At 36.4% G+C, this 18,056-nt stretch overlaps 1 protein-coding gene across 1 annotated transcript; it reads left to right on the forward strand.

Moving 5' to 3' along the window:
* Nucleotides 1-2,440: 2,440 nt before the first annotated feature.
* Nucleotides 2,441-17,766, forward strand: LOC138702697 (UDP-glucosyltransferase 2-like). Its single transcript, XM_069830018.1, has 4 exons — nucleotides 2,441-3,292; nucleotides 9,608-9,833; nucleotides 13,384-13,603; nucleotides 17,418-17,766. Exons 1-4 carry the CDS (start codon nucleotides 2,465-2,467, stop codon nucleotides 17,695-17,697), a joined length of 1,554 nt encoding a protein of 517 aa, XP_069686119.1. The 5' UTR covers nucleotides 2,441-2,464; the 3' UTR covers nucleotides 17,698-17,766.
* The last annotated feature ends 290 nt before the right edge of the window (nucleotides 17,767-18,056 follow it).

The raw sequence follows: 18,056 nt of genomic DNA on the forward strand, positions 1-18,056 counted from the left end.
TTTACTAACAAACTATTAACATATAACACTAAATTTACAAAAAAAATATTCTAAACATGTGTAATGTATACATAAATTAATTTGGTTACTGTATCTTTGCTGGTTTTCCAATAATATTGATTTTAATGTGATGGGTAGCGGGCGGATGTTGATGAAAAGTCTTCTTATTTTTCACATTAGGACGATGCCTATTAATATAGAAATCCTTTATATGTCAGTATCAACGTAAGAAAAGTAAATTTCTTATATTTTTGCATTTTTTGACGTTTCTGAACTAATAGGTCAATTTTATATTTTTTCGGCATTGTTTGATAATTTTTAATTCTTTGAGGAACTTTTAGATAATTTGGAACGCATTTTACTTTCTTCTTTACCGATAGGTCTGCTAAATCATTTTCTAACCAAATATGTCAGTAGTACTTACCTACTGAATATGTGAATGACAGTGAAGTTTGAGTTTAATAGTTTGGAACAGACTCTAAAGTCCATCCCTCATTCCACTGAAGCTTCACTTCACACAACGGAAGTAATATAAAATGCTTGAGAGTAGCTTAGTTTAAGTGAGGACTTTGACCGCTACTATTCTTTTGTCGGTACGTGGGTGTCTTTAGAATTTATGTTTGGAAGGGGAGAAACTTTCATCATGTCCTGGACAGGACGTTGTTTCCTCAACATGGTTCGGAAGGGATATCTACTGTGGTAGACAGTATTTTTAACATAAAGCTTGCAAGAATGCACGCTGCGCCCACAATTTGTTTATGTCATTCACACTCCCACATCTGGAAGATCTGGTAACAAAAGTGAACCGCGGAAGGAGGAGACAGAGAATGAAGGCACTGACATGGACCACCTCTAATTGATACACATTGTATATCATCATTAAAATCTATAGTTTTCCCTTCAAACCTTCATTTTTTGCATGTTCTTTTCCTTTATCTTAGCCAAATTGCAGGAAGTTGCCTCCTCTCTCCGAGATTTGCAAGGCATTTATTCAAAGAAGGTGACTAATTTTTAAGAAGTTGTGGTCCGAGTACGGTGAATAATATTTAAATGTCATTTTCTTTTCTTTTCATATCATTTTTCCATTAGTTTAAGGGCATTTTAATGATCGTTTTAAGTAGATTTTTAGGTCATCAACATCCGTCCACTAGTGATGGGTCATTTCACAGACTAGAAACAAAAAAGATTTTTTTACCAGACAGTATCAGTGTGATCAACACAAATTTCTAACACTCCATGATAACCAATTGTGAAAAAGTCATTATATTATATCAAATTGGCATGTGTTTCAAGATTAGGTAAAGTTTTATTCAATAAATTGTAATTTTTACCCAAATTACCTCACTATACCAAATTACCCCGACTCCCCTTACTGAAAATAAAAAAAACTCTAACGTCATATCATTATTTTATTTTTAAGTGACGATAAGAGAAGTCGGATTTTTATGTTTTTTTTTTTTTTTTTTTTTTTTTTTTTTTTTTTTTTTTTTTTTTTTTTTCCCCCGGATTTCGTTACGCTCGAAACGAAATGTGAACTCCCGCTCTCCACTGTCTCCCGTCTCCCGAGTGACGTCACGCGCAAGCTCACTTTACAGATTAAACGAATGGGATATAGACAACTTACATTCTGGAAATCTTCGAAGACTGTTCTGAAATACTGAATTTATCTCTTCTCGCGAAATGTTCAGACTGACTTGTCGGATATTTTCTTCCACTTTTTGGCATAACTTAAAACTACAAACACTCCCTAAGAAATTCTATCCAGCATTCTCAATTAGAAAAAATAGTGTGTACTATACTACGCAGGAATGAGTATTCAACACAATTTTCTTAAACAGTTTAAAAAAAACACTAACTTGTACTAAAATACGCAGGAATAAGTAATCCCTTCAGTATTCTCCAAAATTAAAAAAAAAACAATACTTTGCATTACATTACACACGAATGAGTAATCCCTTCAGTATCACAAACTGAGGTAAACTGCACGCATCCAACGCCCGACAAACGTCCTTGAAGTTCGCGCGTATCACAGGCGAACTGTGGGATGGAAGGTTTATTAGTTTATCAATTAAGAAATGAATAAATGTATTATATCAACATACTCCTAATTAATTTTTTTATAGTTTGGATCATTATCAAAGTACGGTATATCGAAAACAATTAATAGTAATTCTCAGTTGAGAAAAAGTACTTCTAATAGTATTAGAAGTATCAATTGCAGAAATTGCAGTGTTGAAAGTCTTTTATCAGTTGATTAAAAAAAAAAAGAATAGCAGAATTGCTGTAAACAGTAAAACGAGTTAGACCTACAGTAGCAGTAGCTATAGTATAGCAACTTTACTTAAAGCTTTAAATAAAGCTTTGTTAAATTGCTTCAACACTTACTGTGTAATAAATTGTGTTATTACAAAATATGTGGTATATTTTCTTTCAGGTAATACTCGGCATCTTCTGAGCAACAAATATGCGTAAAATTATTTACGTTCTTCAGGTCATGGGCTTCGTGGCGTCGATAGCTTTCGGGGCAAGAATATTAGGAGTATTTCCCTTGCCGTCAAAAAGTCATCAAATGATATACCGATCACTGATGAGGGGACTACAGTCACGGGGCCACGAGATTGTCACCATTACTACAGACCCTATGTGGGACAGGGATGTGAAAAACTTTACGGAAATAGACATGTCAATATCAGCTGAATACTGGGAGAAGAGATATAGTTTCGCTGCACAGAAGGAAGGAAGTATGGGAGTAATAGATTTAATTTCAAATATGGCAAAATTAGTAACAGATACGTGCAGAATAATGTTTGAAAATCCTCACGTTCAACGGTTGTTACACGAAGAGAATCACTTTGATGTGGTAATAGTAGAATGGGTCGGAAGTGTTTGCTCCAATGCTTATGCATACCACTTCTCGGCACCTTTGATCGGCATCTCACCGTTTGCATTGTTTTATTCAGGACATGACTCCGTGGCCAATCCTACTAACCCGGCTTATATAACGGATATTAATATCCCCTTCACAGATCGAGCCACTTTCTGGGAAAGGCTCGTACGTTTCTTGTATTCACTGTGGTTCAGATATATTTGGTTCATGGTAGTGGTACCTGCTCAAGACGAATTTGCGAAAAAGTATTTCAGAAGAGATTTGCCGTATGTTGGAGATTTGGAGAAGAACGTAAGCATTTTGCTGGTTAACTACGAAAGCAAAATAGCTTACATACAACCAAATGTTCCTGCCGTTGTACAAATAGGAGGAATTCATCTGAGGGAACCTCGGCCATTACCCACAGTAAGATATTTTCATTTTATATTTTCAACATCACTCTCATAACTCTCATTATCATTGCTTCTGTCATTATCACCATCATAATCTCACCACCAACATCGCCATCATCAGTACCACAACTACCAAAGTAAAAAAAATGTGTATATCCTATACGTTGCTGCTACTGAAGAATAGAACTTTATGTGAAAAAAAAAAATATATATATGTTATCAAAATCAGTAAGTTATCCATTCTTCTTTTAAAATCAGCATCAATATTATCAACACCCTCACCAACAAGAGTTTCAAATCTATCTTAATTACCAAACCGACAAGGAGTAAATCTATGAATTCCTACTAATGAGGACGCAGGATGGTATCTGAAATTTGAACCCTCAAAACCAGTAAGTTACTCCATTCCTTCCTTCCTTACTTCCTTCCTTGACATTCCCCTTTTAGGAGTTAGTCTTTTGTTTCCAAAATTGCCGGTTATTCCAGTCTCCTATTTGTAGTCCACGTTCTTCCTAAGCATTAGCTATGTGAGATTTCCATTTCATAGCTGATCTTCCTCTTCTTCTCTTACCTCTCGGAGAGTACTGCAAAATTTGTTTGGGCCATCGTGTTTCTGACATACGCTCTACATGTCCGTACCATTGGAGTTGTTTGTTTTCCAACTTGTTTGTTACTGAACAATTAATTTCCATTTTGTCCCAAATGTGTTGTGTTTTTACTCTGTCTTGTCTTGTAAGTTGTAAACTTCTTCTCATAAAATCCAAATCCACAATTCTTATTCTGTTTCTTTTTTTTTGTGTAATTGGCCACATTTCCGCCCCATAAAACATTATATTTTCTACCATACCTTGAAACATCATTTTTTTTACTACCTTTGATATATTCTTGCTCCATAATAATCCATGTAATATTTTTGTGGCCTGTTTACCTAAAGCAATTTTACTATCTATATCCTTTTGACATGTTCCTTTTGAGGTTTTATGTGTACCAAGATATGTAAAACTATCACATTTCCTTATTATTTCATTATTTATAACTATGTTGGAAACTTCCTTTCCTACACCCAGATATTCTGTTTTGTTATAATTAAGTTACTCCATTCTTCCTTCTAAAACATCATCATCATCATCATCATCATCATCATCAGTACCAGAGTTACCAAATCGGACAAGGAGTAAATCTTCCAAGTTCCTGCCACTGAACAAATAAGACTGGACTTGAAAAAACTTTGACTATCGAAACCGGTTAGTCCATTGTTCGTTTAAAAGTCATCCTCACACTAGGCCTACTGGAATCAAAAAAAAAAAAAAAAAAAAACTTACAAGGAGAACATCTTATAGGGCAGAGTCGGTTAATTTCATGATACCACAGTCTACTATATACAGTCACGAAGCTTGTGTTTTGAGGGTGCTAGAAACAATAGACTGTGACGGTACTATTTTGCATTGCCTGTAATGAGGCGATATTAGCGATCCTAGTGGTGAGCAACTATCTAATGTTTGCATATTTACTACGTATTGAGCTTCGCGAATGTATATAATAGACTGTGATGATACTAAGATTTTAGTGAAAAAATAAGGTTCAAATTTTAAAAATTAGATTTCAAGTTATATATCAGCATTTTTACCTCAAATAAATTTATATAATACTTATAAGCAAACAGTACAAATAAACAAAAAAAATAACACTCTAGAAAGGTTGGTAGGCCTATAATTTCGTGATAGAAACACGGGTATTTTTGTGATAGTCCTTCAATTCAAAATATTAAGGCAAATTTTAAATTCCTCAGTCAAATTCACACCTACAACCCAAACAATTAAAGTTCTTTCTGTAATTTGAAAGGTATTAATATGTATCATGAAACCAATGACCATAACCGACACACTGAATCCTTCTTTCACCATGCTTGTCGTCCTCGAAATTTCCTGAGCAAGATCCGCACAAAAATCATTAGGCTTATCATTTGGCTTTTCTTTAAGCACAGATCTTCTTTGTTTGGTTCCTGAAGATGATGCTGTTTCGTTGTCTACCTCTTTTAACTCACTTGAGAGACTGGAAATGTCATTCTCCTTGAATGCTGCTTTAGTCCCTTCCTTATCCTCGTAGAACTTGCCAAGAAGAAGACAAAGTTACTCTGCGGCAGTTTTCCTTTGTTTTAGACACAGTCAATTGCCTCTTTCATATCACTTATATTGTGTTTTATTTTTATATTTGATGCTGCGATTATGTGCTATCTTCAACATGCATGACATGCATAATATGTCAAGAGATGCTATGAATACTCACATAAAAATTTTACGTTTCATGCATTTTTTTTTTCTTCCACCCGAGAATATTCTAATACCACAGAAAAATTTTAAAGAGAGAAGAAATAGCCTCGTCGAATGAAAAAAACGTTAAGAAAATAACCTCACAAGATAAAGCTATGTTACATAATCAGTGCATTGATAAGTTTATATTTTTCACCAAAAAGTATACAATGTCAGTACTTACTACTGAAAACAATTTTGATCACAATACAGCAAAAATTTGTTCTTTTAACAAAATAAATCCGATGGTATATTCACTCACAAATTCAAAGGTATAGATCTCACAAATCTTCAAGTTGTTTCCAAAAAAAACCTTACGTCACTGCAACAGCGCAGTGAACAAAATATACGTTACAGTACACCTTCCGTCATTTATATTACACTATCAGAATTGCATTTGTCCCTGGTACAATTTTAGTGACAAATTTAAATAAAAATATCACGAAATTAGCCGAGTTTGTCCTACGTCCGTGCTATTAAAAAAGTAGTACTGTAACTAAAAAAAATTTCACTACCAAAACCAGAAATTATTTCAATCACCGTTTAAAAATGACAATCTACAACGCTACTATCAGTACTAAAATTACCAGAATATTTTATATCATTGCTTTTGAGTAAATGTAAATACAGGGTCTATCTAAGAAAGTGCACCATCAATACCCGTAACTTATTTCATTCGTTTTAAAATCAGCTTCAACTGCACAATCATCAGTATCACAAGCACCAAAACCGATAATGTAGGAATACATTTTTTACGTATCCGAAAAACTTTTAATATCAGAACCAATATATTATTTTAGTCTTTGTTTAAAATTCAGCATCAACAACACCACCAGTATCACAACTACCAAAACCAATACTTAAGGAGTAAGTGTTTCACGTTTCTGCTATTGAATAAGTATGAATGTACGTTAAAAAACTTTCACTATTAGAACTTATTTCATCCTTTGATTTAATATCAGCTCAACAAAACATCATCAGTACAAGAACTACCAAAATCGACACTTATGAAGTACTGGGTGTTCATTTCAAAGTGTGTCATGACGTCACTGTTGTTAGGTCACCGATTTGAAGCGAGTTTCAGCTTATATGTCAGAGAAGTTGCCTATTATTTAAAGCGTTCTTCAATCTGAACTTGAGAACGTGACGGTATAACTTGAACGTCGTAGCAACAGATGGCGGTCTGTACGGTCTGTGTGCTACCATAACCTCTTTCGAACTGTGTTTTGCGCCGGCAAGTCGTACGCAGGGTATTTGTTATCATCGGTTGCTTACGGTATCATTCCACAACACAAATCAAATGCTCCGTGTCCATGTTGACCGTCGAAGTTAATGTCAACAAATACGTAAGTAATCGTCTTAACCCTCTCCCCATATCCCGACAGTATGTATTTCCAAACAGTTCACATTCCTGCCACTACCGGCGTTACCGTACGTATCGGTACGTACTCTTCAGAATGAACGCCGTACTTGCTAGGAAACTTCTCTTCCTCATAGGTTATACACCTCTGCGGAAGTGTAGGAAGATTGAATTCTCCAGGCTCATCGGCTAGCCACATGACGGCATACAGCGAGCCATGACACACTTTGAACTGAACACCCTGTAGTAACAGGCTTAAATACCAACTGCAATCCCGGAGGAATATGAAGAAGAAATGTGGTATTACGTTTTACTGAGATTACAAAATTTTCTAGTTTTATTTTATACGTTGTTAGAACCAATTTCAGCAAACTATTACAAAGACATTTTTGACTAAAGAAAATTTAACTTAAAAAGGGGAAGTTAAGGACAATTAAGTTTGTGTGCATTTCACCAGTGTAATAGAGATATGACCTAAAATCAATAATTACTATTATGTACCGAAGTACATATTATATTTCCGTTCAGGAATTCTGCATTATCTTATGATGAAGAATGGGTAGAACGGAGAAAAATTCACTTCGGCACCTGAATTCGAACCCGGGATTGAAACTGAGGAGGATTGTAAAAAAAATTGTAAAAATATAATTGTGATTGTAATCTTGTAAAATTTTGACTTGTTCCACATCTTAAAGCTTCATTGCTAATTATGGAATACAATAAATGAAGTGAAAAATAAAAACAATGCTGGATTGAAAACTGAGAAGGATTCAATCCGGCATCGGCTTTTGAATCCGGTGTGGCTTAGTGGTTAAAGCGTCAGCACGTAGAGCTGAAAACCCGGGTTCGAATCCCGGTGCCGGAGAGAATTTTTTTTCCGTTCTACCCATTCTTCACCATATTGTAATGCAGAATTCCTGCACGGAAATATTATATGTACTTCGGTACATCATAGTAATATAAGCATAACTAATCAATAGGGTACGGATTTTTAGGTCGATAAAATATAATTTTAGGTGCCTAAAATAGGCTTAAAAGTGTAGGAATTAGTCTCTAAAGAATTGAAAATAGGCTCTGGCAAAAAATAATGTTTTCTTTACAAACATGTTCCAAAACATCAGGAATTCACTTCTAGAATTTAATAATTTTAAATGCTTATACACCGTTACCACCACTACTACTAAAAGTACAAGAACAACACATATCTAACTACTGGGTGTTCGTTTCAAAGTGGGTCATGACGTCACTGGTGAGTCAGCGATTTGAAGCGAGTTTCAGCTCTTGTGTCAGAGAAGTTGCCTATTATTTAAGGCGTTCTTCAATTTGAACTTGAGAACGTGTGCGGTATAACTTGAACGTCGTAGCAACAGATGGCGGTCTGTACGATCTATGTGCTACCATAACCTCTTTCGAACTGTGTTTTGCGCAGCCAAGTCGTACGCAGGGTATTTGTTATCATCGGTTGCGTACGACAACATTCCACAATACAAATCAAATGCTCCGTGTCCATGTTGACCGTCGCAGTTAATGTCAACAAATACGTAAGTAATCGTCTTAACCCTCTCCCCATATCCCGACAGTAAGAAAAAACTCACCTCAGTACATGTTTCGAAACAGTTCACATTCCTGCCACTACCGGCGTTACCGTACGTATCGGTAAGTACTCTTCTGAATGAACGCCGTACTTGGTAGGCAACTTCTCTGGCAGATAAGTAACACACCTCTGCGGAAGTGTAGGAAGTTTGAATTCTCTAGGCTCATCGACTAGCCACATGACGGCATACAGCGAGCCATGACACATTTTGAACTGAACACCCAGTAGATATTTCACATTCCTGCTATCGAATAATTATGAATGTACTTGTCTGGAAAAAAAATTACTATCGGAACCAATATGTTACTTCATTCTTTGTTTAAAAAATCAGCTCAATAACTCCAACATCAATACCAAAACTATCAAAATCGACACTTAAGTAGTAAATATTTCATATTTCTCCTATTGAATAAGTATGAATGTATCTGAAAAAATCTTCAATATCAAAACGGAACGGGTAACTTATTTCATTTGCAGTTTACTTACCATCGGTAAGTAAGCTTACTGAGTATTAGAAGTTCCAGCTTTTCTAAGAACAAGAGTCTCGCAAACATCTCTTTCTTCAGTACCTGACAACAAAATTTCCGTCCCCTTTTGCTACAACTGATAACTAATTTCTTATTTACAGTTTCTATAACATTTTCTTGTTCAGAAAGGTGATATGAGGAAATATCTTCTACTCATTCAATTCTCAACTTAATTGTACACAGATATTTGTTGTTCTATTGCCTACCGCACTCTTGATATGCTGTCGCTCGTAACTGACTCCAGTAAAGTGACCAAAAATATATTTAACTGAACTTCAATCGACGTGACTTAACAAAACGCCAATTACAGTCTTAAGTATTGATGCAAATAAATATCATATATAACCGAAAAGAATGCTAGATATTCCGAGAGTTGCCTTACATTAGGCCTACAGAGAGAGACATTTTGCAGGTCGATTTGAGGATGCAGCCAGTCTGAAAGTCGTTCACCAGCTCAATATTAGGACTAAGCTTATACTTTAAACCACATATTTAATATGTTTTCCAATATAAAAAAGCCACACTTTTTGATGCACAGGACTTACAAACCTTCCTCGATGGAGCACCTGAGGGCGTGATATACTTCAGCCTCGGAACCAATCTTAGGAATGGCACTCTAACAGGAGATACAAGGCAGATGTTCCTGGACGTGTTTAAAGAGCTGCCACAATTCAGAGTGCTGTGGAAGTGGGAGACAGATCAGTTGCCGGGACAGCCCAGCAACGTAAAGGTGGCCAAGTGGTTACCGCAACAGGATCTTCTACGTAAAGTATTCATATATTACCTCTTTTGTCTTTATGATTTCTCCTTCTGCTGCCAAACAACTCAATTTTCAGATTCTGACAAGTGAAATGTTTTCATCGTCCCTCACACCGAAAAAGTTTCAAATTCTCTATCTATATAAACAATCCCATACACTTGGTCTGTGGATAAGCTTCGGGGCTTCTACCGCGTTGTCTTGGTGTTGGTGGCTGACGTTTCGACCGCTGTGTTGTGGTCATCTTCAGAGCAGTTGGATAAGGAAATAGTAAATTGAATTGAACTGAATTGAATTGAAAGAGGAGAACTGGGAAGACAAATTTAAAAGATACGCAAAACGCGTCCTTGCAAGGGGTTCGGGGCTGTAAGAAGCTAAACCAGGATGAAGGGGAGGGAGGGGCGCCGCGTACATGTGGAGACCTGGTTTCTCGTTCCTAAGTATGATCTTGGAATAGACTTCCCCGGTAACGGCACGGTATCATGGTCACTCTTTCGGATTTTATGAGGGCCAGTATTTAATATGAATACTCCCCTTCATACAGACCTCAACCGATTGGACAACGAAGGACCAATCAGATGCCAAAAGGAGAACCCACGACCAATCACCGAATGTACTCCCTCCATCGAGTATATATATATATATATATATATATACAGGATGTTTCAAAAATACGGGGCATAATTTGAGGTATGTATTTCCCACATGTAGACAATGAAAATAGTTCATCACAACATGTGTTCGGAAATGCTTCATTTCCGAGTTATGGCCTTCACAACATTGAAATTCACCGGAACGTTTTTCTTTCCGCAGGTCGTTGCCGTCAAAGAAGACATTAAGAGGGCACTCTGACAGCTCATCTGATCTGAACCCTCTCGATTTCTACTTGTGGGGCATTTAAAATCTTTGGTTTATTCGTCTCCGGTGCCTGATTTGGAATCCCTTCGGAATCGAATTGTGGCAAGTTCTGAGGACATACGCAATACTCCTGGAGTTTGGGATCGTGTTCGCAGGTCAATGAGACATCGATGTGAGGTCTGTATTCAAGCAGGAGGTGGACATTTTGAACATCTTCTGTAATGACAACGACCTGCGGAAAGAAAAACGTTCCGGTGAATTTGAATGTTGTGAAGGTCATAACTCGGAAATGAAGCATTTCCGGACACGTGTTGTAATGAACTTTTTCGATTGTCTACATGTGGGAAATACATACCTGAAATTATGCCCCGTATTTTTGAAACACCCTGTATATACGAGCTCGCAGACTATTTCCTTATCCAACTGCTCTGAAGATGACCACAACACAGCGGTCGAAACGTCAGCCACCAACACCAAGACAACGCGGTAGAAGCCCCGAATCTTATCCACAGACCATGTACACAAGCCGCGGAAGCCTACGCGAACAATCCCATATACTGCCCATAAAATTCAACACTAGACTGTAGTTCACGTCGAATAAATATAACAGCACTTTAAGACTTATTTTGGACCTACTGTCAAATTCAAACATCAGACGTCAGCCAGAAGACGTGACCAAGAAAAGAAAAACATATGAGTCTACAATTCCCTATTATACAGTGCATACAGTTTATCTTTCCACACTAGCGGAAGTAGAGTGGAAGCAACAGTGCACAGCGAAGCTGCCCACCCGCGGTCCGCTGAACGGTCAGTTATGGCGTGTGTCTAGAACACTCGAGACAAACTGTAAAAGGACAGTTTTTTTACAATTTCAATTTATGAAAGTGCTAAAAAAATCTTAATTTTTCAAAGATGATTTTGCAACTTTCTCATTTATTGCAAGGCAGGCGTTGTAGCGTCTAAACATGTAAGTTATTGATTCACAAGTTGCAGTTCTGCTCTCGAAACATCGGTTATATCTTTCTCGTTTTCAGTAATTTTCTAATGTTATGTCGTAATGTATGGCTGATACATGCTTGTTGTGCTAACTTCGGGAGAGATTTTCGCAGAGAATATTCCAATCGAGCATCGATATCATTCAAGTTTTCCCTCTGTTAAAACATGACCCTTTCATTTTCTTGTCCAATACTGATCCCGTAGTTTTGAATTATTCACTATTTCATGAACTATAGTCTTTTTAGGTAGAAAAATCCCAGGAAAACGTCATTAAATTCTCTACGACACTGAGCATGTGATTCAATGTTTAGAAAAGTTACGACAAATGAAAATTATTTCCTCTGTATTAGATATCTAAACCATAACTCATGCTATAGACACAAACAATGCACACAATTATAACATGAGCACTGTTCTGAAACTCAACTCAGTATTGCACACAATAACAGACACCCGTTTTATCAGCGACTAAGCCTGTCCTTGAATGGCAGGGTACTCAGCTACATACTGCTGACTCTAAACCCGTACACGAGCGCGGAAAGATAAAATGTACGTATATACTGTATATCCAAACATCTCCTTCAGGAGATAAAAGTAATGGGGCACATGACTGTCACTACTTACTGCTGACTCTAGACCCATATACGAGCGTGGAAAGATAAAATGTATGCACTGTATATCCAAACATCTCCTTCAGAAGATAAAAGTAATGCAGCACATGATTGACTGAATTCATTATTTTCATTCCTCTAATAAATTCTGTGTTTTTGTAATAATCTCATTCATCAAAGAAAAGATAATATGTGGAGAAAGTTTATGAATTTATTTATACATCAAATATCTTGTAGCTAAACCAAATGTTTATTTTTTTACAAACAATTTTCATCGGAAAATATTTAAATGTTATGTTTTATTTAACGACGCTCGCAACTACCGAGGTTATATCAGCGTCGCCGGTGTGCCGGAGTTCTTTACATGCTAGTAAATCTACTGACATGATCCTATCGCATTTAAGCACACTTAAATGCCATCGACCTGGCCCGGGATCGAACCCGCAACCTCGGACATAGAAGGCCAGCGCTGTACTAACTGCGCCAACCAGACCGACCCGTTATTATATTATATTAAGATATATTTATTATAAACCACAATTTTAATTAACCTACAATACGTGTATGTATCTATGCCTAACCACTTTCACTGGCGTGATTCGGATTCCGCATATTGCGGATAGATGGCAGGACTGTGACCAATTTTCAATTTGTACATCACTTCGGCGGGCATGTGTAGTATCTGTGAAGAGATATGTCTTGTACTAGGGTGAGTTTTTGTGTAGCCTAAGTGTAGTGTAGGGAATATATGAGGACGATGATGGTGAGGAAGGGAAAAGGGGAAACCCAGTGCCGACACATAGCCTATTTCTGTCGAGGGCCGCCAGACTTAACGACCCCATCCAAAGGACGAATCACTATCAACAGTGACATATGTCTTCTCTTCATATACACTGCGGATTTAATCCAGGTATAGGCCTACTGTTGTACAATTTAGTGATTAGAAATTGTGCACCGCCGCCTCTCCTAGTCTCGAGGAAGAAATTTTACATGAAAATCTCTGACCCCGTCGGGAATCGAACCCGAGCCGGCTAGTCTGATTAACCTACAATATTATTACGGTTATATTATTACTATAATTTTTCCTTTCAGATCATCCCAACATCAAAGTATTCATTTACCACGGAGGACTGCAGAGCACACTGGAAGCCATTAGAGCCAAAGTTCCTCTTATATGCATTCCATTCTTCGGAGATCAGCATCTCAATGTGCGGAAAATAGCTGAAGAAGGAGCAGGAGTGGCATTGGACCTCGACAAGCTTACCAAACCTACTATTAAAGCAGTACTTACAGAAGTTATCTACAATCCTACGTAAGCCGATTGTGACGAATAAGATGTAATATATTAATTTTATTGTTATTAGAGATATACATGGTTGTTTCCGATCTCTGATAACGAATTTGAATGACGTCATGTGCGTCAGGAGTCACAGAACAGCTGAACTGTGGCACGAGGTGACAGACCAGTAGTGAGTGATCTCATAGTCAGAGTGCACGGCGACTCACGGCAGAAATTCCAAAGAAAATCGAGCCTTTTTTTTTGAGGGGCACATTACGACCCTTTCCAATGCCAAGTACAGTTAAGTGAAAATAAAATAAGCCTGCAATGAACGAGGTTTCGTTATTTCCAAGAAAGGCATCTTCTGTGTAGTTAATAAGATTGGTAAAGCTCGAATGGAATTAATTTGTATCATCTCGTGGGGTGCGGCGACTAGTAATTCGGGGGTGTATTTCCTTGCTTTTTCCACTCTGGAATTAATCCCATCCGAGCTTTGCCAGTCTTATTAGTAGGGACGACACTTTGTCCCAGTTCGCCACGAGGTTCACTGGTACTGGTGTATAGAGTACCTGTGTTTACTATTGATAGGAGCAGTCCAGCGACAGAAGGCGACTGTTAACTGGTATAGATCGGCGCAACGAAAATGCAAAGTTTCTACAGGTTACCACTGCCATATAGTATGTATGCGCGTAGCATATGCCTTGATTCGTCACATGTTTACAACATTTACACATATTTACAACAACGACGAGTTAGTCAAATTACACACAAGTATTTGCAATCGAGTTACGTACATTATTCTGATACAAATTGTAGTCCGTTACAATATATAACAATGTGCATTTTTAAGCGGGAAAAAGTGAAATTCCTTCTGTTTTCACTAAAAATATGCTTGTATTGCGAGAAAGTTCGCTCAACATACGATATTATACATACTATAGGTGAATCTCAAAAAGGTTAACAATAGTTAGGCCTACATTGTTTACTTTTTGTAGTATTTCCGATGTCAAAAATTTCTTTTCTGGTTCATTGGAGGACATCACTCCTACAACAACGTGAGCTATTTACCGTCCCACAGCATCCGATGTCTCATCTATAGATACAAATAATATTTAATTACCTATCATCTTAATTAATTACATACCACGTTAATTTATTTACATATGAACTAAATTGCATATCATCTTAATTAATTACATATAAACTTATTTAATTACATGACACAACTTAGATAATTACACTTACCTGCAATTACATTTTCAGTCTAATCTTCGAGAGGTAAATACTAACAGCAATTTTTAGTAAACAATGAATGGAAAATACGATACAATGCTGAACTATATAAGGAGCCAAACATCATTACGATAATAAAAACTGATAGTTTAAGATGGGCTGGATATTTGGCAAGAATGGAAGACACACGACCAGCTAAAAGAGTCTTTTTATATAATCCAGGACAGAGGACTAGAGGAAGACCGAGAGCTAGATGGGAGGACGACATAGAAAAGGATGCTAAAAGTATTGGAGTGCTTAACTGGACTAGTCGAGCAAAAAACAGAGAGGAATGAAGAAGACTCCTTGGGTTGTAGCGCTGATGATGATGATGATGATGATGATGATGATGATATTGATGATGATGATGATGATGATGATGATGATGATGATGATGATGATGATGATGATGATGATGATGATGATGATGATGATAAACTTCAACTCTACATCCTATAATGAGAAACAAAACACGACGAAGATCATGGTTATCAAAAGAAAAATAAAGAATGTAAAGCTGCGTATTCAAAATGAAGTGTGGAACAAGTGGACAATTTCAAATACTTTAATTGTGCTATAGGCCCTAGTCGCCATGTAATTTGTCCGCGACGCAGAAACCAATTTATGGCCAGTCACTCCTACCTTTAGATCACGTGACGGGAGTGTTCCCCTTTTTCTTCACTTCTCTCCCCGATACTGCTCACAGACGCTCAGACACGCTCAGCCCACATGCGTCTGATCAAGCTGTAAGCTCCGTCCGCCCTCCCTCCACCATCTGCGCACCATGCGGACAAATAACATGGCGACATCTCTAACATAAGCTGTTGTCAAGAAGCCGAAAGAATAGCAATGGTAAAGTACCTTTTTAAAAGAAGAAGGAACATAATTTCTGTTGATCTTTGAAAAAAGAACTAAGAGGCTAGTGAAGTGCTTTGTGTGGAGTATGGTATTGTACGGGACAATAGTATGCATAATACGGGCGAAATTAAAAAAAAAAATGACTGGATGCATTTGAAATGTGGGTATGGAGAAGAATGGAGCGTGCGAAATGATCAGACAAAATAAGAAAAAAATCGTGCGAGAAAGAACGGATGAAGAAAGGATAATGCTGACACTAATCAGGAAGAGAAAAAGTAACTGGCTGAATCACTGGCGAAAAAGAAACTGCCTACTGAAAGACTGGTTAAAGGGAAAAAAAATTCGAGGCAGAAGAAGATATCAGATCATAAATAACATTAAGCTATATGGATCTTATGTGGAAACGAAAAGGAAGGAGAAAAAGATGGAAGATTGTAGAATGCTAGGTTTGCAGTGAGGGATCTGCCCTTGGGCAGAAGCCTACGAATGATTAATTGAACGATTGAATATTATCATCATCTTTAATATGATTATTACAATCTTTATCGTCATACTATTTACACAACATCATCAATTCGAAACTGATTTTATTTCAAATGTAAAGAATGTTCTCGTTAGTGTTCAAAATATTTAATAATCAAAATTTTAGGAATTGAAGATATAATTGAATGGCTACCTAGAATAACGTTGTAAGTCCGTTTTTGACCAAACTGAGTTTTCGGCTGAAAAATGTTGTATCGCACATCTTGCATCATATGCTGTCATCGTCTTGCTGATATTCACACTACTTCGAGAGCTGAAGTATTTTGATTGTGTTGCTGAGCTGAATAACGTTGTAACGCAAATAAAATGGCGGACAATCATACTTGTAGCGTGTCACATGGTCTCATAAAAAACGTAAATAGAAAGAGAAAACGTAAGATTAATATCATGCAATGCAAGGACAATGTACGTAAGACATTAAAGGATCAGGGGAAAGAATATACTTCGAAGAAAGATGACATTAAACCAGGTGTGAAACGATCTGAACTGGTGAGTAGAATAATGTTGTAAGTCAATGTAGGCCTATAGAGTGCTAAAGGAGAATAGTTAAAGGTAATAATTTCATGGTTACTCTGAATTCTGCCATGGCCTAATAACAGAAAAAGGAAAAAAAAAATTCTTGTCTGTGTAATATTGATATTGTATGCCTAAACATATGATCTAAGTTGTGTAATTTGTTTCAAGTTCTTATTATTATTATTATTATTATTATTATTATTATTATTATTATTATTATTATTATTATTATTATTATTATTATTATTATTATTATTATTATTATTATTATTTAATGTACTCAAATGTAACAACCATGAAGAATCTACCAGTAAATATGGAGAGTATTTAAGTTTCTTTGCTTTACAACGTTGTTCTTCTGGATTGACACACAACCTTTTTCTACTGTAAATGTTCAAAAAGTTGTGTTATTTGGAAGATGAAGATAATACATATATATAAATGGTGTGAATACTTACTGAAATATTAATACAGACCTAACACAGTCATATTTTGTAATATTTAACAATGTTAGTATGGAATGAACATATTTTTAATTTCCTGACAAACTGTAAAAATTGACTTACAACGTTATTCTAGGCAGCCATTCAATTATATCGGTAAGCACTACCATCAAGTTAGAAGGAACACATTTCTTCATTAGTATTTCCTGTTTCAGATACAAGGAAAATATGAGGAAGATGTCGACCAGATTAAGCGATCAGCCTGACAGTCCTTTGGACCGCGCAGTCTGGTGGATTGAATACGTCATCAGGCACAAAGGAGCGCGTCATCTTCGCTCAGCGGCTATGGATCTTGCGTGGTACCAGTATCTATTGCTAGACGTTTTCGCCGTCATTGTCATAGCTTTTATCGTCATAATTTGGATTATTTACAGATGCATTCGATTTATGAAGAAAATACAATTATCGCTGCACAAAAAACTGAAAGTCACATAATTGAAATATTAAATGGATTATTTGTAGATGCATTCGATTTATGAGAAGAATACAATATTATCGTTGTACAAAAAACTCAAAGTCTCATAAGTTAAATGTTAATGTTGATTTAACTAATATTGGCTTCTGACATTTTTCCTGATATGTTTTTACAAAATATTAACTTAATAATAATAATAATGCTTTCTAAGTTCGAGAAATAGTTTTCTGACATATATGTAAACACATACATGCTTAATTTTACCCATTGCGTAATCCCAACGCTTAAATTTAAAAACAATTCAAAACTCGTTTGCCCATCTTTCCTGAAGATTGAAAATATTGTAAAAATACGCACTAAAAATCCCATTTCATTACCC

The sequence above is a fragment of the Periplaneta americana genome, chromosome 7 (assembly GCF_040183065.1).
Source record: "Periplaneta americana isolate PAMFEO1 chromosome 7, P.americana_PAMFEO1_priV1, whole genome shotgun sequence".
Taxonomy (NCBI): domain Eukaryota; kingdom Metazoa; phylum Arthropoda; class Insecta; order Blattodea; family Blattidae; genus Periplaneta; species Periplaneta americana.